The sequence below is a fragment of the Caloenas nicobarica genome, chromosome Z (genome assembly GCF_036013445.1).
Source record: "Caloenas nicobarica isolate bCalNic1 chromosome Z, bCalNic1.hap1, whole genome shotgun sequence".
NCBI lineage: Eukaryota > Metazoa > Chordata > Aves > Columbiformes > Columbidae > Caloenas > Caloenas nicobarica.
Genome location: NC_088284.1, coordinates 12,171,627 through 12,193,965, shown reverse-complemented (window position 1 = coordinate 12,193,965; position 22,339 = coordinate 12,171,627). Strand labels below are relative to the sequence as shown.

The 22,339-nt window shown below is 38.7% G+C and overlaps 1 protein-coding gene across 1 annotated transcript in view; it reads right to left on the bottom strand.

Moving 5' to 3' along the window:
- Positions 1–7,649: 7,649 nt before the first annotated feature.
- The window catches only part of LOC136002198 (histone-arginine methyltransferase CARM1-like), a 54,296-nt gene continuing 39,606 nt past the window's right edge, over positions 7,650–22,339 (bottom strand). The window contains exons 6-12 of the mRNA XM_065657040.1: positions 22,113–22,290; positions 20,988–21,078; positions 16,685–16,766; positions 14,839–14,924; positions 10,964–11,053; positions 9,318–9,455; positions 7,650–7,743 (exon numbers count right to left, since the gene is read on the bottom strand). Coding sequence (XP_065513112.1) covers positions 7,650–7,743; positions 9,318–9,455; positions 10,964–11,053; positions 14,839–14,924; positions 16,685–16,766; positions 20,988–21,078; positions 22,113–22,290 — 759 coding nt within the window. The remainder of the gene's footprint in view (positions 7,744–9,317; positions 9,456–10,963; positions 11,054–14,838; positions 14,925–16,684; positions 16,767–20,987; positions 21,079–22,112; positions 22,291–22,339) is intronic.

Genomic DNA, 22,339 nt, shown 5'->3' with positions numbered 1-22,339 from the left:
ATAAGTCTATTGTCCACACTAATTAGATTTTCCTTTTTTGTGTGTGTGTTTTCTTTTTAAGAATTAAGACGACATCCAGTTAAAACATTAAAAAATATATTGCCATATTCAGCTTGTTTGATATAATGCAAACATCTCACAGAGAATAAACCAATGAAATTTTTGACTGACAGCCAGACATTTAAAATCTAGCAGCTTACATGTCCAAGCATCTAACTTTGATAAAAAATAATTAAGGGTTTCTTAAAGATCTTCCAGTACCTTAAAACAGGCTGTAATTGTAGAACATAGTTCTTGACCTAATCACGTCTCCAGTATATTCCCAAGTGTGTTCAGAGTTGTGTGCCAGCACAGATATTTTAATGTCTATTTTTTATATTTGTTTTATCTCTCTCCTGGATGCTGTTTTTATTCCATGGAGATATTAAAGAAACCAAAATACAAAAATTCAGAAAAGTGCATTTGTAGTTTGTGAACAAGATATGTAATGTTGAAATTCAGTATTAGCAGTCTGTCTCTCTAGTGAAAGCCTCATCTCAAGATCCAGATTTACTTTCAGATTCTTTGAAATTGTGTCGTGCTCACATAATTGTGTGTCACTCCTTCAGCATTGGGTATCCAACTTGGTATCCCAAGCATGTTTTTGGATACCTTTGAAAATGTGGTTCCGACAACTTTAAAAAAAAAAACGAAACCAAACAAAACAAAACAAAAAGAAGGATCATGCTGTTTGGGCAGCAAAAATGAGCAGTAAGAATTCCAAGAGCATGTGTCACTGAATAGTCATAGGCTGGATAAGATCATCATGAAGTGCGTATAGCCTTTTTGTCTTTCACACAGTGCATCCTCAGTCATTCTGATTTCTCTGTGGAATGGATTTGTTACAGTAGTACCAGAAGCAGTGCTAGCTGACTTGCACTTAGGGCCAGTCCCTGATGCAGCACGTTTCTGGAACTGGCTTCCAGCTCGAGGAGAGCTTTGGTGAATTCAGTCAGGGATAGAGGACGGAAGTTCCAGTCATTTTCCAAAGTATTTGATACCCTCACTGATACCTGGCAGAAGTGACAGAGTGAAAGTAATTTGGCCACATGTTCAGCAAAATAGAGGGCAGGCTTCCTGAGCATCTTGATATGCTTGCTGTTGTTTCTTGTGAAATAAAACTGCTGTCCACATGACATCTGAAGTGAATTCTATTTCCCTGTTTCCAAAGTTGATTCAAAACACTCAGCTGCAGAGTCTTTTTTTCTCATTTCTTAGCTCACTATTTCAGAGGTGGATGGAGTGTGGCAAAGAACAAGATTCTTAATGTGCATGTCCTGGCATTGCTGTTCATGGAAGAGTTTCTGATATCCTCTGAAATCCAGCATTATAGTTGAATGTTGTGAGTGAAGGTGGGCCTTTTTCTCTTGTATTGTTTTTCATATGAAGGCTGTAAGTGCTCTTTGATCTACAGGTTTGCCAGACCAAGGCCTGTGTTCCTAGCAGATCTTGGGAAGGCACTATTCACTTTAAATGCTTTGGAAATTCCACCTGAATTCTAGCAAAACTGGATCCCATGTTCCTGCTCTCAGTATACACTTACCAATTATCTCATATATTAGCAAAAGAAAACTTGTACTGTTGGGATTTTGGGTGATCGTGATTTTTTTCAAAGTATTGTTTTAGTTCTGTGCTATTTCCTGAACTCAAGCGTGTTCTGAGGTACCATCCTCTTTTACTACTTACATGAGTGCTACTGGATTAATGTACATTAGAGGATCATGTTAGCTGTAGCACGTAAGCATAGAAAGCCACCCATGAAACTAAAGTTTCAGCTTCTCCTTCCACCACTGAAGAAGTGTTAGTTAGTGAAGAAGACTAAAGATTGCTATGAGTATCTTCACAGATACTCAGAAATGTCTATTGGTCACCAAACTCAAATGAAAGGCAGTGATCTGAAGTGAAACCTGAATGCTGGTTGTTGTTCAGAGGCCAATAAACATAAGATCTATTACTGTAAGTTCCAGTACTATTGAGCAATGCTTTGTTCACAGGAGATTTGAATTATGGTCCACTGGATTTCTGGTTAGTGACTGACCAGTTAGCTAAGGGACATCTAAAGCCTCCTGTAAATTAGGCTGAAGTTCCAGCAAAATCAGGCCGAAGGCCCAGCAATGTTGTAAGATGGCGTGCCTGAAAGCTGGCCAACCTAGGGAGACAGCCACTTCAAGAAAGACATTTTTGTACTTTCCTCTCCTTTGTCTGCGGTTTTCTTCACTTTACATTAGTTTCTTTTTCTTCTGTAAACATGTGCATCTGAATGTCACTAAAATCAGTGTGGGTCAAACCTGGTGAGCTGAACCTAAACAGTTAGTCTCGGGTATTTGATACCCTCATGGTTGCTTCCAGCAATAAATGAATTTTTCTGCCTGCAGTCTCCAGTTGAACTGCTGACTTCCATTCTACCAACTCTTCATCTGCATCTTGACAGTGTATCTTTCCCCAGTTTTAGCTGCCAACTTTGATCAGTGCAGAATTGTCAATATGTGGGTTATCTAATCAAGAAGAGTGAAACCCTGTATACCACGTGCCAAAGCTGAAGGTAGAATAAAATGCAAACCACCTGGAGACTGTTTTCCAACCTCTAAATACCTTTTTCTTCCCCACTCTGTTGCTTGCTTTTTTGCATCTTGAGAAAAAAGCACAACTTGTAGAAACTTAGCTAAGCAAATTAACACCAATTTCATTGTGTTTTACTGCACTTAGATCCAGATGCATCAAGATTGCTTTTGGATGACATAGTTGTCATAAGTATGAAGAATTGTTATCACGAAGATTTCTCTGGGTCTAGTCCACAGGGTATGCTGTAAATCACTACTTCTAGCAACCACTATAGTAATAGTAACCAAATAGAATTCCTATACTGTTCTTAAGGAAAGAATATTCTAATAATCAGTTCAGATGGGAGAGTTCATAGAGATAGACATTCAAAATGGGAGTCTTTACTAGTGAAAATGCAATTTATCATTAATCACCACATATATATGACTGCTTACAAAACTTTAAATGCATCTCTCTGGGGTGATGGCAAAAGAAAATAACCATAAGCAAGTGTTGAAAAATAAGCTGTTAAAAGCACTTCTTTCTTGAAGATTAATCTTCTAAATTACCACGGATACAACAAAGCATGAAAATTTATAGCTCCTTAATATGATATTCATTGTCTTTCCTACTGTGGTTTTTGAGTCTACTGGATGCAAGGCAATGTATCACTTTTCAGATGGATTATTATAGCCTCTTGAACTATAAATGAGGAAACGCTGTGTTTTATGATGTGGTCAAATCTGTTCAAGAGTCTTACGTTATAAAACTACATCATCACTGTTTGCTCTAGCATCGCTACTGTTCTGCTTTAGTTTTCCTACATTCTCTAGGATTCAGTGATGTTGCCTTTATAAAAAATCAAAACAAAACACCAGCATTTTTTTCAAGAAAATATTTTCATTGACATGATTTTTCGAAAATACTTTACAACTATATTCTCATGTGTATACCCAGAAAGTCCTGTAAGGTGAAACCAGTACATTGTAGTCCTTGAGAGACTGTTTCAAAGCAGGAAAGAAGAAGAAAATGTTAAATGATAAGGAAATGAAGACAGTCACAGGACCTTATTTCATACTGCAAATGGTACAGTGTCTGATTTCAATCTTCTCTTTGGTTTTAGCATACAATCTGGAATAAAGTGAATTCCTGAAGTACAGAGAAATATAAACACCAGTCCTGGATCATCCAAATAATTTCAAAGTAGCAATCACTGTGAAATATTCTTTATACTTGTTAGTGTGTAAGGAAACAATCTTTTCTATACATATTGAAGGTGCAGCTATTAGATACATACACCTTTTGCTCTGGAAATAAAATAAGATGCACAACCTGACTCTGTTGTCTGCTGCTGTTGTTTTTCCTCCTCTTTATGTACTTTCTTCCTTAAAAAGAATTGAAGTTGCCACATGAAGTTCATAATGTAAGGTTTGTCCCTACAGAAAATAGTAGTCTTTGATATTACAGATACTTTTTAGAAGAGGTTTGAGACTGAAATGAGAGATCCAGGCAGACATGCAGGTCAAGAGGAGACATTACAAATCTATAAGCTGAATTCAGATTCAAATTTCATACACGCCTTTCATAATTGCTGAGGAAAGCCTGCCAAACTCTATAAAACTCTGAACTGCAGCTGCCTGGTATTTGGATTTAGACATTCCAGGATTTGGTTTTTTCTCTCATATAAAGCCACCAACCATTGTACAGACTAAATCTAGGAAGGATAGATGCCCAGCCATCAGACATTGCATCAGAAATCTCATTACATTGCTTGTACAGGTTAGAATGGTAATTTCTGAGGCAGCAACCCACATTAAATACAATTTTTAAATAAATATTATATATTTGTGTAACAAAACAGTCTTTTATTGTGCAATCTACATTTTTATACTAGAAGTCTCTCACCTGCTGTATTAAATGCTACTGGAAATAACAAGGCAATAATTTTCTGACACTTCAATGGTTTCATATTCATGTTATTTCTACCAGCTTCACAATTTTAGGGACTACTTTCCACAGTCTCCTTCCACTATGTTTAAATAGCTGCAAATGGCTGTTGACTTGGAGAAAAACCTCATAAACTACACCTGTTTCTCAGTTACTCCCAGCAGGTGTCCTTAGCTGGTCTTTTGATCAAAAGTGGTGTGTAACTTCCTGAGGGAAGGATCAGTTTTCATGGGGCTTTTCATTCAAACCAGCCTTTGCCCCTCTGTGGAAGGCTGATTATGTGTTGCTCGAGGTATCACTGCAGTTATGGTTTTGGTAGTGAAATGATGTATACATTTCTGATGTGACTCCAGCTCATTAATTCAGCTTAAGACTTATGCTTTGAATGACAGAAACTTATTCTATAAATGTCACTTCGTGGTCTTTATGGGTAACATTGTCTGGAGAGAGATCTCATTAAAATCTGTGCTACAACTCTCTAGTCTTCTTCATTTGCTAGGTACCCAAGCCAAAAATACTGCTTTGTATACCTTGGACTATCAATACTTCTCAGAGACCTACAGAAAAAGTGAAAGTCACACATACCATATCATCACACTATGCTGGGAGTTATTTACAAACGTGTCCTCTTACACTTCTATAGGTATAGAGAAATCTCAGAACATTTGCAAAGTATATGCAAGATGACTTTAGGTTTGTGTCTCTAAAATTAACTAAATTAATGAGTTCACTGAGAGAAAATTGAAGTATTTAACATAGTTCTCTGGAGAGATAGAAGATTAACACCTCAGCTTGGTGAGAATCTCACTTCTGTTTTCAGATGCCATACTACAATATAGTCTAGGCATACCTAAAAAGAGATGAAAGAATAAAATAGTTATAATAAAATATACAGTTCTTCAATAGCTTACAGCACTAGCTGAACTAAGCAGATTTAATAAATTCTAATGTAACTTACTCTACTCTGGAATAAAAACAATTGACAGCTTCTTGATATTTAATAACTTCTATGAAATAGAAAGTGGTGTAAGCACTCACCTAATGTATGTCAGATAAGTCTCCTTGGAATAAAGCTAAGAAATCAGTCCCATTGCTATTACTGGTTTTATTAAATGCAGCGTGATTTCAAATTTAAATTGTCTTTTTCATTTAGACTTGCAGCTGTGCAAGCAAGTGTAAAATGCTACGAAATCCACTGTAGCGTATTTTACAAAGGCCGAGGCTTTCTTTCGCTTTTATATATAGCAGCTCAGGCCATTGCCTTCACAGAAATGAAAGGCTTCCCAGTGTAGTCTTTTTTTTTTTTTTTTTTTTTTTTTTTTACCTTATGCTATAGAATTAGTGTAGAGTTGTTTTAAATAAGAATAAATGTCCACCAGAATTGCCCCTTCCCCGCTATCCATCCCTGTGGTACAGAGATAAATATTTGTATCAGGGACTCTGTGAAGCAGTGATGTAGAAGAGAACTAGGCTGCATGTGTTGGCATAATGTCCCACTTACGAACACTTTGAAAGTTACCTCATGTTTATAAATAAGCATTTTTATTTAGGGAAGTATTCTTTGCCTTTGATTTTCAACTCTTTTAGAGTTCTGGTAATTGCTATGGGAAGGCAGGGACAGAATGGAAAAGGATCAGTAAACAACAACAAAAAATCCTAACCTCACAGAGGAAGCCTATTAAATAAGGTTAGTGTGTTATGGCAGGATTTCACAACCGAGCACTCTGTGAATTAATGTATAAAATAACAGCCGTCTAAATTATCAAATTCAATATGGCAAACTGGCTAGCAACCATGAAATCACACAGTGACATTCTTACATTCAATTTCCAAACTAGAATGCTGCTTCATATAACCTAAAGTACTTCTCTGTGTAACACACAACTTGACCATTCCCCCCCTGCTTTCTTGCAGATGGGTGATAGTATTCCAAAAGTGATTTCTACATTTTATGTAGGTTAAAAACTATTTTAACAAAAGCTGCTTGCGCTTCTAAATGAGTAGACTTATACCCTCTTTGAAAAGTCACTCATATTTATGCAATACATGCTAAGAGTAAGTGCAGAGATTTTAGAAGACCAGTAAACTTACTCATAATCATTCTCACAAAAAGCTTTTAGATTTGAAACTGGCATTAGCCAAACCAAAAACATAAGCAAGCTAGACACTGTCCATGTCACAGTTCAAATCTGAGAAAATTAATATTTTCCAGTGCATTATTTTATTTACAATTATTGCAATCTTCCGTGAACAGTCTTTATTACAAAAACATTTTATGAATTAAATCAAAAGGTCCCCATTCTAAGGCCAAAAGAATTTATGTGTTGCACATTTGATGTACAGATGAAAATTAGTTAATTTTCATCAGACACAATGGATATTCTTGTTTTATAGGATTACTGTGGAATTCTCATATAGGTCTAAGTTAAAAAAATAGGAAACAGGAAGCACAAAGTGAACAAGGGAAGCATTTTGCATGTATACCTCTGGAAAATATAAATTTCACCAGCAGTATTAGCCTATTTTTGTACCAAATACAGCATAAGAATGAGAACAGAACATAGCCAGCCTGGATTTCTCCTTTGGAAAAGCTGATGGCTCCTTCCTCCTGCTTGTTCCAATCTGTAATTGACAGCTCTTCCCAAAATACGGTGCTGTAGCAACGCCCAATGAAGGTCTCTGCTTGGTTGGAAAGGATTGCAGCAGGTAGGTTTTTTTCCTCCCCTCACGTTTAATGCAGAAAGGACAGGTCCTTCATGTCAAATAGTAAGAGCAATTTACGTACTTAGCAGAGTGCATCTCAGCATATTGCTGATTCCTTGATTCACAATGATGCACATCACATAACAGGAAAGAGCAAAAGATTTTAAGTATACATTAGTTCAAGCAAGTAAATGTCTACTGTTTTGTCACAGCACTAAATCATTAGAGATCTTAAATAAATCTTTTTTCTTTTGCTCTTTGTCACACAGCCTCAACAGAGTATTGCCTATTGCCTTATATAAGCAACTACTGCTAATGCAAAACAATGATCCCCTCATACCTGTAGAAATAAAAGTACACTGTAAGAGGTCAGAAACTTGTTACCAGTCTACAATGGTTATTTTAGTCAAAAGCATTTCTTACCTAAAAATTGGATTCTTTAAATCAAGAATGTTACCAGATTTACATCCTGTCTGGTCCACCATAGCCACAATCTGAATATCATAACTTTGTCTGCATCAGAAAGAGAAATATAAAAAAGAGGTAATGGAACTAAACCAGCTATAACATCTTGTGTGAAAAAAATACCAGTGTAGCGACTGTCAGAATAACAACCACTTAATATAACAAGCAAAGTTCCTCTTGCACAGAACAGAGGTGCTGTGTTGATCCCAAAAGCAGATCAGCTTTGTGGCAAGACTTGTTAGCTCAGTGCTAGGAGATGGTTCAAGTGCTTCACATTCTCAGTCTGGCAGGGTCGCTAGCTCAGGTGTCGCTGAGCCATGCTCCATTGTAGATATGCCTTACATATTCAAGTATTAACAGCAGTGGCTGTGGGATCACTTTGTGGTATACAGTGTTCTTTTTAATATATTAAAATATCAATACATTTTCTGTTTTAAAGAGACATATCAAGATCTGTATTATTTATTTTCTCCATGAGGAGTTTCTAAGCAGAAGATCTGGAAACCTGACAAATGCCAAATCAAGTATTTGTTGCTGGTGTGATTAAAGAGCTCTGGAAGTATTACTGACAGCATTGGTGTCACTGGAATCACCTGACTGGTCAGTGTGTTTCCCCCCCTCCTTCTTGCCCCCCTCAAAAAAAGCAAAAATTCACCTTCCTACAGTGAGAAGGCTTTCGTTTCTGTTAAAACTACACATACCCATAAGCAAACCAAGACGCAACTTCTGTGACCCAGTCACTTGAGGACTGTTTTCAAAATAAGGCATAGGAATGGAGTTACCAAACATTTGACTGGCAGCAGGAACAGCAGAGAAGTTTAGTGAGGAAATACGCCATTCCAAAAGTAGCTATCTGCATCAGCCTCAGTGGCAGGACAACAGGGAAAAAGCACTTTTCTTAAACAGGGTAGTGCTTCTATGAGGATTAAATTTCAGAATTAAAAAACGTAATGGATTTGGCATCAACCCTGCTTCTCCTTGTCTCTGCACAGGACTTGTTGAGAGACAAAGGATGTTGGACCTTCAGGCAAACAACCAGGCTGCTGACAAAGACATGGCCAGAGGTTACACTACCAGAACAAGGTGTGGAAAATCACTGGATATGACCTGAGAACCTGTGGGTTAAAGACAGCAGACTGGAAAGCTGACAAAAAGCTGCTAGTAGCACTGTGAGCGAGGGCAGGATGTGACAGGTGGTTAAGGAGAAGGTGTAAGACAAGGAACATGGAGACATTTTGGTAAGCAGTCTCACAAGGTCATAGAATCATAGAATCATTTCAGTTGGAAGAGACCCTCAGGATCATCAAGTCCAACCATAACCTAACTCTAGCACTAAACCATGTCCCTAAGAACCTAATCTAAAAACCTTTCAACACCTGCAGGTATGGTGACTCCACCACTTCCCTGGGCAGCCTGTTCCAATACCTGACAACCCTTTCCATGAAGAATTTTTTCCTCAACAGTGTCTGTGTAACTGTGTCAGTGATGCCATGTGAATTGGTAAGGCTACCAGAAATAACAAATGTTAGCACAAGTGTACCCAAAATTAACCGGTGTCTTTTGGGTACCTCTAACAAGAACAGCCACACTAGAAAACCTGCTTGAGAAGCTTTTACACTTACCGCTTATTGGCAACAAATAAGACTTTCCCTGAGAGCGTTTCCCCCTCTTTAGCAAAGAGAGGCGTCTGAAGAAGGCAGCGTACTTGATACCAGTGAGTGGGGGGTTCTGTCGGTGCAGTGGACAACCAAACGGTTACCCTAAAACAAATGAGAAAAACTATCTAGACTTTCTCTCCTGTCTTTTCCTTTCAGAAACAATTTTAAGTTGTTAGGTCTTTATGTTTGTGAGCCCTCCACTGCACAAAATAAACCTTAAACTGCCTTCAAGTGAACTGAGAGAGTGATTCTACTTTATGTTGGGAGATCAAGACAATATGCCTCATTTTCTTTCTTTATCTACACTATGACTGTCACCAACAGATCTGTGTGCCTGAGCCAATCATGGAGATTCAAAAAAGAGACTTCAGACTCCTATCGTCTCTTCTTTCCACACTTCCAGGACAGAGAATACTAATTCCACTCAGACAATTTCAAGAAATTACAGGAAACAAACATTTGTCCTGAATGTGGCAATGTGATTCTTCACAATGGTAGTTTCATCCTCCAGACAACGCTCCCCAAGAAGGTCCTAGTTTTCACTTGCAAGAGGTATTTCCATAATATATAGAAAGGGGCTGAAGGTGCGAAGAATGGGGTAGCACAAGTAATACCTTGAGCCTGATCCACTGAGATTCCAAGTGCTAAGACAACCTGCAGACTTGTAGAAACATGAAAGAGCTGCTGGTGAAGCAATTGCCTGCTCCAAAATGGAGACCTTCTCAGCAGAGGACTTCAGTCAGTTCCTACAAGCCTGCAATTTTCTCTACTGTTTTAACTGATGTGGAGTTTCTGGTTCCTTTTTTAAGATTAAAAACTTTACTATTAGCTGTTAAAGTAAATAAAAATGCACATATGTCAATTTTCTTTTAATGGATATACTATTCTGAATTCTTGTCAATCCTCATTTCAAAAGCTAATAAAAGGCATTTGTCAAAACAAATAAATAGAAGTGCATTTTACATTTTATTGAAAAACATCACCTCATCTAAAACGACAGCAATTTAACTGGGAAATCAACAAATCCTATCTAAGTGCTAAATATAGATACCTGAAATCAATGTATTGACTACCTGAGCAAGTTCATCTGAATTCCACCTCATGTCCCAATTTTGAAATAAATGCCTGGTGCTGCAGTGAAAAATTTTCCCAAGCTTGGTGAAATTTTCTCCATTTTCATTTTGTTATCTAGAACTTGGAACCTGCCTTCCTTTTTGCCCACAAACAAGACCAGCCCAAATAGGGAAATCCAATTTACGTTCAAATGCTGCTGCTTTACTTACGATATAAACCAGAAAGGTATATAATACTACAAAGAATCAGTGTTGTGCAGAACAGTGCATTTTGATCCTCAATAATTCCTGGATGTGGTCTACCAGAGATAATGTGCACCCCAGTCAACTGAAAGCAAGATCACCACCATCTAGTCATACTGCTAGCACTAGGTTGTCACACTTCTTATCACCTCTAGAAGGCATCATTTCTTGAATACAAAGGAATTACACTACAAACAAGGTCAGCACCAGATAAAGGTCTAATTCTGGCACACTTTGTATGAAAGACGCAATTTTTTCCCCTGTAGTTAGTATTTCATAGGAAAAAGTACTTACAGCGATCCTATAAATGCCACATCAAACCAGAAGGCCAGGCCATGGATTAGTCCAGACTGTGTAATTTGGAAAACAAAAGGGATTTCCACTCTGCAGGAGAAAAAACAATATGTTGCCAAAGTAATTTCCAAAAAATACTGGAAATTCCACTAGAAACCTACCTTGTACTAATTTATGTATTTCCATACAAGCAGGAGGAGTCAGAAACCTGTGTTCGGTCAGGGGATTATGATCTGGTGGCAATTACAGAGACCTGGTGGGACAGCTCACATGACTGGAATGTGGTCATGGATGGCTATGTCCTTTTCAGGAAAGACAGGCCAGCCAAGCGTGGTGGTGGAGTTGCTCTTTATGTGAGAGAGCAACTACAATGTATAGAGTACTGTCCAGGTGCGGTTGAGGAGCAAGTTGAGAGTCTGTGGGTGAGAATTAAGGGGCAGGCTGGCAGGGGTGACACTGTTGTGGGAGTCTATTACAGGCCACCAGATCAGGGTGAGGATGTTGATGAGGCCTTCTACGGGCAGCTGAGTGTGGCCTCACAGTCACAGGCTCTGGTTGTTATGGGGGATGGACTACTCAGCCAGCCAGCCTCAGTGCAGGAGGTTCCTCCAGTGCATTGATGACAACTTTCTGATGCAAATGGTGGAGGAGCCGACTAGGAGAGGTGCGCTGCTGGATCTCGTCCTCGCTAACAAGGAGTGCCAGGTTGAACCAGTAAAGGCTGAGGGCTCCTTGGCTGCAGCGACCATGAGATGGTGGGGTTCAGGGTCTCGTGTGGCGGGAGCAGAACAGCAAGCAGAATTGCAATCCTGGACTTCAGCAGGGCCAACTTTGGCCTTTTCAAACAATTGCTGGGGGAAATCCCGTGGGCAAGGCTGCTTGAGGGTAAAGGGGCTCAAGATAGCTGGTTAACATTCAGGGACTGCTTCTACCAAGCTCAAGATCAGTTTACAAATCATGGAAGGAGGGGCTGGCCACTTGGGAAGAATACAAGGCTGTTGTCAGAGGATGTAGGGAGGCAACTAGGAAAGCTAAGGCCTCCTTAGGATTAAACCTTGTGAGAGGGGTCAAGGACAACAGAAAGAGCTTCTTCAGATACATGGCAGATAAAACTAACACCAGAGGCAATGTAGGCTCAGTGATGAAAGGGATGGGTGCCCTGGTGACAGAAGATACAGAGAAGGCAGAATTACTGAATGCCTTCTTTGTCTCTGTCTACTCTGCCGGAGGCTGTCCTGAGGAGCCCCGTACCCCTGAGGCCCCAGAGGAAGGCAGGGCAATGGAGGAGTTTGCCTTGGTTGATGAGGGTGGGGTTAGGGAGCAATTAAGCAATCTGGACATCCATAAATCCATGGGTCCAGATGGGATGCACCCGCGGGTGCTGAGGGAGCTGGCTGAAGTCATTGCTGGACCGCTCTCCATCATCTTTGCCAAGTCTTGGGAAACGGGAGAGGTGCCTGAGGACTGGAGGAAAGCAAATGTCACTCTGGTCTTCAAAAAGGGCAAGAAGGAGGACCTGGGTAACTATAGACCAGTCAGCCTCACCTCCATCCCTGGGAAAGTGATGGAACACCTTATCCTTGGTGCCATCTTAAGACATATCAAGGATAAGAGGGTCATCAGGGGCAGTCAACATGGCTTCACCAAGGGGAAGTCATGCTTGACCAACCTCATAGCCTTTTATGAAGACATAACAAGGTGGATAGATGAAGGCAGAGCGATGGATGTGGTCTATCTTGATTTCAGTAAAGCATTTGACATAGTCTCCCACAGCATCCTCACGGCTAAACTGAGGAAGTGTGGACTGGACGATTGGGTAGTGAGGTGGACTGTGAACTGGCTGAAGGAAAGAAGCCAGAGAGTCGTGGTCAATGGCGTGGAGTCTAGTTGGAGGCCTGTATCTAATGGAATCCCTCAAGGGTCAGTTCTGGGGCCAGTATTATTCAATGTATTCATCAATGACTTGGATGAGGGAATTGAGTGTACTATCAGCAAGTTTGCTGATGACACCAAGCTGGGAGGAGTGGCTGACATGCCAGAAGGCTGTGCTGCCATCCAGCAAGACCTGGACAGGCTAGAGAGTTGAGCGGGGAAAAATTTAATGAAAGATAACAAGAGAAAGTGTAGAGTCTTACGTCTGGGTAAGAACAACCCCAGGTTCCAGTATAGGTTGGGGAATGACCTATCAGAGAGCAGCGTAGGGGAAAGGGACCTGGGGGTCCTGGTGGACAGCAGGATGACCATGAGCCAGCACTGTGCCCTTGTGGCCAAGAAGGCCAATGGCATCCTGGGATGTATTAGAAGGGGTCACTCTTCTCGGTGACAACCAACAGTAAGACAAGGGGTAATGGGTTCAAGCTGGAACACAAGAGGTTCCACTTAAATTTGAGAAGAAACTTCTTCACAGTGAGGGTGACAGAGCCTGGAACAGGCTGCCCAGGGAGGTTGTGGAGTCTCCTTCTCTGGAGACATTCAAAACCTACCTGGACACCTTCCTGTGTAACCTCATCCGGGTGTTCCTGCTCCGGCGGGGGGATTGGACTAGATGATCTTTTGAGGTCCCTTCCAATCCCTAACATTCTGTGATTTGTGTCAGTTTATGTCTCAATTTTCCACATATTTAAAAGGATATGCTCTTTTTCTCTGTTCCAATAGAATTAACCGATGACACCAATTTAGGTGTTAGTTTTTCATGTGCCTTATTCAATAGTATAATCAAATATGCCACTACACAACTGTTAATGCATCATTTGTGGCAACACTGCAGGCTGTTATAAATACGGAGATTCAGTGTTTCCAGTGGAAAATTTCCTATTCCCAGTGAAGAACGTGGATTTAGTTTAAATGGTGTTTTGAACAGGAAAATGTTCCACTACAAAATTGACAAACAGAACTACTACTGGAACCAGAAGGAAAAACTGAGCTGCTTGAACAAGAGCTGGAATAATTTCCCTTCCAAAAGACCTATTACTGGCTATGTAGTTGAACCCAAATCTCATCCAGTTTTGCAGAAACATATTATAAAATCAGCATTCAGGTATGAACATGTTAGTTCTGAGAACCACTGAAGGAAGTCAATGCTAGCTAGCTGAAACTAGAAAGCCATTCTCCAGCTGTTTCATCCCTCTTAGAGCAATTATTCTTTCTCACTAGACCATGTCTTTCATACAATTAGTTGTAAGTAATGTTCAAACAATAAGGGTTTAGAGTTTCAAAGACAGTATGTGATATTTTCCCCTCATGACGGTGTCTTGCAAGGACTTGAAGTACTTCCTCAATTTCTCCCGTATGGTACATTTTATTTCACAGATGTCCTGGAAAGAGTCTTCTCTACTGTCATTCTGGGACACAAGGGATGTGGGTTGGTTTATATATAAGACTTTAGAACTAAAGATTTGAAGGAGTTCTGAAGAGAAGTAAAGAGATGCAGCTGACTCCTGTTAGACTGGAAAATGTTTTTTAAAAAAAGATGTACAAGAGTTCAGCAGGGCAGCTTGTGATGGCACCATTTGATAAGGTCTTTAAGGATGTCTACACAGGAAAACAAAAATTGTTTTGTAACTAGATTTAAGTGTGTCCCAACACATAATGCTAAGAAGTAAACACTGTCCTCCAGAGCCTATTTTACCCTTTCCACTAGGAAAATTTTGTGGACAGATCTCTGGTGTTTCACAGGCTCATAAACAGGCTTCTTTGTTAATACTAGACAAATTGTCATGCAGATGAATGCTCTGGTCCATTACGAGTGTTGTAATAAGCATCCTGGCAAGCCACCTTCTCTCCTTCACGTTCACTACCAAAGCTTCCTTCTCTGAGCACCAACAACCAACAGCCAGTCAGAAAAATGAAAGAATAGGTTGCTGGCATCTGCTGACCTATGTAAATCTTCCTCAACAGCTTCTAGGAAGTTAATGGTGTATTTCGCTGTCTCAGCCATCAGAATTCTCACGTCAAAAGTATCCTATGGAGTGGCAAAAAAAAAAAAAGAAAAAAAAAGAGTTGAAAGTGTTACCATTCTGTCTTGTGAACATATAAACTTGTTTTCTGTTTAAGAAAAATGGGGAAAAAAAGACAAAAATCAATCTTCACCCCAATAAACTTATTTTAAGTGTTTCATTTCTTTGGCATCCCTTAGAACACTGTTAGATTTTGCAATATTATCAGGATTGAATATATTTGACAGCTTACACACCTATCAAAGATTGCTTTATTCAGCCTAGAAACAATAAAATTTGTCCAGAAGTTGATCACTTGTAAAAATGGTGGGTTTATTTGGCTGGTTTATTTAGTGTTGTTTTATTATTATTCGTTATTTTTTTGTTTGGTTGGTTGGTTTTGTTTGTTTTGTTTTGGGGGGGGGGGTTTAACCTACACACATTTTAATGCCCTCTTCTGCAGCACTGCACAGTTGGGTAAGCCAAATTAAGACACTATGGAAATAATTGAAAATCAAATTATCAAGTGTAGGAAGCAAAATTACTTGATACAGATTGCCCTCTAGAAAAAAGTTAGAGTAGTCAGTCAGCAAATGAAAACTTTTTGCTTAATTTCTTTCTTTAATCACATATGCTAATCCTAGTCTATCACTGTTCACAAGCTCTTTCATAAGTAAAGCAAACTGATCATAAAGGCTTGTACCACATTCCCTCCCAGTGAACCCATCTCAGGACTAAAATCTGTCTACAGAGTAAGGGGAAGCCAAGGAGATATGTGATTTTTTAAAAGAAATAACAATTTAATGTGGCTTTTATTGAGCAACACATTTCTGATCTTCAAGGGAGGAAGAATCTCAGCTGAGAAATCAAAGCCAAACACACAGGATGCAAGTATGTGCTGCAGTCCTATGGATTACTGCATTCTCAAACTGAAAACCAAATGGCTAGTACTGAGAATGACCATGCTATAGTCAAAGATAGGGCTGAAATTTATGAAGAAAAATGAGAATATTCTCGTATCCATTTCAAGTATTAAAAGCAGTTGAGTGCAGAAGGTCATATCAGTTGCCTGGTGGTCCTTCCAGATTTCTGGGCAGGTTTTAGAGTCTCCATGCAAGAGCAGGTACACTGTCTCTACTTAAACTAGTTAGCTTAAAGCTAGCCAAGATTTGTTGCAGTGAAATTTCTGAGAGCGAACCTTTTCATTGCACCTACACTGAAGCTCTACACTGCGGCGGAGGGTGGGAATTGTTTAGGTTCTTTCCCAGAGAGGTGAGAAGAATTTCTCCCACATTCTTTCTAAATAGGTACCCTGTAGACTTTTACTAAAAAGAATGAAGGAGAATGGCAGGTGCTAGATCCAAGTAACCAATAAAATAAGGATATTTACATATTTTTAAAAGTTCGTTTCATAGTACAGAAACCTGTTTGCTTGGCTGCTTTCTCTTTATTTCGTGGGTCAGAGATGGGAAGGGAAAAATCAAGGTCAAGTCACTTGTTTAAGCAACTAGAAACACTGAGGGAAGTTGTTCACATGCTGTGGCTTCCTAATATGTGCATATCTCTAGGCATCTGTTATTCATAGCAAAACCAGGCATATAACAAATAGTAGTTAACCTTTGACACCAGTTCTGTTCACACTTGCAGGGTTAGTTCCTGGATCTCTACTGAACAGAGACAGAGCTCTGTTAAATTAGGAGGCTACTGTACCTGTACAATTTTGTGGAGGGAATGAGATAGGGAAAGGAAAAAATGCAAAAAATTACCCCCAGACATATAAACCTACCACAACAGGTTGTTGGAAATACTCATCCACAGCTGCATTGTGCAGACTGGACAGGTTGACCCCATAAAAGGATTCTTGGTACCTAGAAACAGTAATATATAAAATGTTCAGGAAAAGATGGTTTTTCTGGGTTCCAACCAGGCTCTGTCACAATAACTGTAAATGGCAGGCAAAGTGTGGCTAAGCACCTCTTCACCTTTCTCTTGTCTGCCAAAAGGCCAAACTGCAGCCCTCCTTTGCTTACTTCACCTTCCCCACAGACATCCTGTACCACACGTGATCCCCTCAAATGGACATGCAGAGACATTTCATGCTATGCTTCTGAAAGAATCCACACAGCAAGCAGAGAATACAGAGAAGGACTGAGGGACTCTTAACCTACTTTTGTAATCTTGAGCTATTCAAGGACTGGGGTGGACCCTGTATAAATCAAAATAGTGATGAGGACACCTGTATTGCAATTCTTGTTCTTTTTATTGACATTAAAGAGGAAAATAAATGTCATCCTATACCAACTGAATGGGGAAGAAGATAGTATTTTTAGCCTACCAAATTGTGTAAATGTGTATTTAATGTATACTCAGACTATTTCCAGTATGAGATTTGAAATGAAAATCTATATGCTTGCAGTAATCTTCTTCCTGCATAAAACCCTCTGATCAACTCACTGAAAACCTTAATAGGTACTTTGCCTTCCAGATAATATAAACAAAAGGGGATGGAAAGGGGAAAGGGCAAGGAAGCTCAGCTCCTTGGGATGGAACTGTCATCTAGATACAAAACCATGTCAAGACAATTTTCAGAAACACTTAAAAATGGAAACTTCAAATGTTTGTCCTCATTGTTGCAACATCATACAACTCATAAACTATCATAACTTTTTTCAAAGTAGATGACTTAGTCTAAACCAATCTGGCAATATCTCTTGAATATTGATAAATTCTGCATTACTAGTTCTGTGCTAATTGCATAAAGGAAAGATGCATAGAAGACTGTATGCCTGAAATACATCTGGGAACATATCTTTAAGGAGAGAACTCTAATAAGCACAACAGAGGAAATGAGCTGACAGCAATAACTGCAAGAGATCTTTTACCCTTTTCCATATGTTTGCTGTACTGTATAATTGAGTTGGTTATTTACCACTGATGAGAAACACAGACAAAATGCACACTATTTTTAACTACTTGCTGTGCGTTTATGCTTTGTAGCTTTCTATCTTTGCAAGCTTTTCTCCAACAAAGAGAGCAGTCTGCTCCTCTATGGTAGACAATACATCTTTTTATGTATGGTAAATGCAAATTAATATGCAACTCTGAAGCTCAACAGTAAGCCAATCTATAGGCTTGAAGAAAAACAAAGCATTCTTACACAGTGTCATAATTGTTATTACAGTACAGATCCAAGACAATAATTCACATGTATGAAAAACATGTAGCCTTTCCTTTATATAGTAAACAGGCTATGCTAACTGCTGCATCTAATGTTAGAACACACAGCATGATTTTTTGCATTTCGAAAGTTTTTTAAAGTCCTGGTGCCTTTGCCAGATGAAAGTTCAAGCTGCAAATCTAGATATTTCTTTCAGTCTTTCAGTCTTTTACTCAAGTACTATCACCCAACTGGATCCAAAACCATATCCAATCTCTAAGACACAGGACATAGATTTAGCTAAATAAGAAAGGATTCATTACACACAAAACACATCTTCTGTTTCAAGTAACAAAGCTGGACAATGAATGAAAGCTGTTTCTTGAGGCGTGGAATTTGAAGCTTAGCAAATCCCAGGCTATCACCAACTATTTACTGCTTGTTTACTTCAAACGTCCAAGAAAGCCCTGAGAAAATGTTTTGTCTGAAATAGGACGTTTATAGCTCTGAATCTATCATGATATCCAGACCTTTTAATATTAAGAACACAAATGTCCTGGAGTGGCGCAGAAGCAGAACTACTGCACTCTTAGAACATTTTGATCCCACATTTGGTTAAAGACATTAGAAGCATTAAACTGTGGTCTTTAGAGCATTCAGTAACTTCAAGAGTACTTAATCTTCTTGCACAATCCATGTCCTGAACACACATCCATAAAAAACTACAACTATGTGGACCGATGTGAGGACTGACATCTCTCTGCTCAGGGGATGTCTCAAGACAGCAATAAATTATGTTGTAAGCACACAAACTATTTTGTCTAGGAATAAGTCAAACAAAACCTGATATTACAAAGAGTATCATGAAGGGTATTTGTGTGACATTTCTGTGGTTAGTTTGGTTGATACATTCTCATTAAAGAAAATAAAATAGGTAATAAAAAGATCTGTCAAAAATGAGAGGCATCCTTTTGCAAAGATGGGTGGATGATGGACTGCAGTATGTTGTGATTTAGATACCAACCTGATCGCTATCATAATTACAGAGTATTACTACAGTCTGTGATAATAATGTCAATCACAAAAACATTTTTGGTGCAAAGATAAATTAGTTAATAAAGCAGACTTGAAAAAATCTGGTTTTCCCCTTTATGCAATTCTCTGAAAGTCTTGCAGTGGTTGACAGATAATTCAGCTTATTAAAAGTATGCGTGTAGAAAATCTGGAATCAAATCATGCCAGCATTTTTTTTTTTTTTTTTTTAGAATGCAGATGGTGTATTTGTGTTAGCAAGCTATAAGAAACTTATCTAGCTGGACTATTCAGTCTCAGATGTACCCTTCTTAAAGAACAAAAGGGAGCAGATTTTTTCCCACCACCAATAACATGCCCATATACCTCAGTGTTCTTGGAGATACACACTCATACACTGTATCTACCCCACAGGTATTCCACGGGGGTCTTACATTTATTACAAATGAAGCATCCCAAGCAGTCTGAAATAAAATACTTTCATACTAGCAGTAACACCCAGTCCTGTATAGACCTGGAAAAAAAAGCTATGTTTCTGTTTCAAACTACTATGTATGTATCTATGTGTGTATCTGTTTTCTTTATTAAGTGATGAAGAATCTGCATCATGATACAACGCTGTCCTTCAGTCTTGTAATTTATAGTCTAGTATATATCATTGACGTCACGTATAAAAGCAAAAATAACAGGATCGTTGAGAACAGGGACCAGAATGACATTCGAGATGCAAAAACTTATCAGAAGGTACTTCTACCTTCTTTTTTCAGTCTCTTAACATAGAAAAGTACTGCTGCAGTTTTTGTGATTGTAAACATACAATAGGAACATTTCATAACTGGCTTAACCTACCCAGTGAGACAAAAGAGCACAAACTGGCTGCATGAAGTAAAATTTCTAACAAAGAATTCAGCATGTAAGTCACTCAAATTTCTCTCACTCCTTAATCAGTATAGAAATAGTAAGATTTCATCATAGCTCTACTTCAGAGACACCAGAAGAAACCTTCAGTTATATTGTAATTTGGGCATGGAAGAAAACTTTGTCTTTAATCTGAGAAACCAAAAAATAGGTTTGATGAATACTACGTAAAATTCACATTCCACATTGTAAGCTGAAAGAACAGCTAAAAGACTAAATTTATAATCTTCCAGAAGATTTTAAAATAGTTAACCCTGGAGTTCCACAGTACCTTTTATCCAAAACCTTTAAATAATAATCTATAAATGGCTAATTTATAAATTAACGGATCTGTATCACATAAGGGACTGGAGATGTTTAAAAGCAAACTTGCCCTTTGCTAAAAAGGAATCACGTCAATCTTGTCATTAGAATATTGCTGTAAATGTTTCCTCCTATATAGAACACCGCAACAGCTCAACGGTGGATAGTAGCAGTAGGACACTCCAAGGCAAAAGGGGTACAACTTCCAGTCAAAGCTGCATGAAAAATGTAGGTGGACAGAAAGTAACTACCAAACTGGGAATTGTTCAGGACATGGGAGTTAATACCTTTTCTCTGTAAAGAATGCCAAGGAACCTTTCTTGTGCTCATGCACCTGGGACTTGAATCAATACAATGATCAGTGTTCGCAGCATACTACACTTTGGTGCAGAAAAGGAAACACTAGCACCTGGTTCACAGTCAGCTGTTTTTCATGTACTCCATGGAGTCAATTTCTCTTTCAAAAAGAGACTCAGTCAGCTCTAGCACTTCCTGAGAGATCCTTCAGATTTGCACAATAAACAGGATGACTGTAGGTCAGAACAGAAGTGAGCATGGAAAACATAAATGCATTCTCTTCCAGTGTTGATAGATATTTTATGCTGAATCAAATAACTGATTTAATTTTTAACTTCTACTGAATCTTTGATAAAAATAAAATAATGTAAATAATTGTTACCAAAAATTTGCTCTGGAGTAGTGTTCCATGTACAGCTGCTCATCGGAAAAAGGAGCCAAATGAAAGTCACTGTATGTTGGGAACATCATTCCTAGTAAACAAATGACAATACAAAGTAGAAAGGCAAGTGTTCAGGAAGCATTTTGACAACACTGTTAAATAAATGATTTAACCTTAAGCTTGCCCTGTGTAGAGTAAGGAGTCGGACTCAATAATCACCATGAGTCCCTTCCAACTCAGGGTATTCTGTGATTCTCTGGTCCCACAGATATCTCTATAGATATGTGTCTTCACTAGTGAAAAACCACCAGTTCAGAAGCAGCAATTGCCATACACTTCAGATATCTCAACATTTAGTTTAATTAACATATGTGCTATTGAAATGTGAATATGCTAAAGCAGTTAGTAAAAAAGTCAGCCCAGAAAAACTTACATACTTACTTCAGAGTAAATATTGAAAATTTTACAAACACAAAAATGTATATTACACCTTTTTTTTTAACAGATGCTCAAGTTAAGAAACACAATTTTATTTGCATGAAGTGGCAAATCAGTGACAGAGCAGGGAATGAAATCCTGATCTACTAGTTTGCAAGAATCCATTTTCAGTAGAATCTCGCACTCTAATGGCTCAGGAAACCAGAGAAATTACCTTCCATTATTTTCTGTGGACAGTGCATCAGACTGCCTAGCAGCTTAAATAAAAGCCTTTGTGTTCTATTGTGCATGTGTCAATGGAAGCAGCAACAAAGCCTGGTCATTTTGAGCTGCAGTTGAGTATACTTCTTCACCTTTTTTTATCTGGTATAAAACATAATGCATAGTTGAATAGGAGGACAGATAAGAGAAGGGAAAAGGAAACAGTTTTCCTTTTGTAAATACATCCTGTAGAAAGAGTCTACAGGAACTGAAATAAAACCTACACCAACTCACAAAACATATATGCTGTTTAAAACTGGCTGTGGGGACAATATTAATGTGTTTGCAGAGAATTTGGGACAGAAAGTTTCCAAACCTAAATGATACTAAATATTAGTGACTTACTCAAAATGTCACAATTTCAGCTCACTTCTTAGACAATTATTCCTTTCTCTATGCAGGGGTTAACTGTGGTGCCACACTCACCATTTGATTTCAACCACTTTCTGGAATGGAGGTAACTTTCCAGCATCCTTTCATTGAACAGCATATAACCCATCGGTTCAGAAATCACCACATCAACACTCTCAGGCAGGGAGATCTCCTCGATTTTTCCAGACAGAACTGTGATCTTGTCAGAAAGGTTGTTGCTTCTCACCAACAGCTGGAGGAAGAACAAAAGCACACAAAAAGTGACGACTCCTTTGATTAGC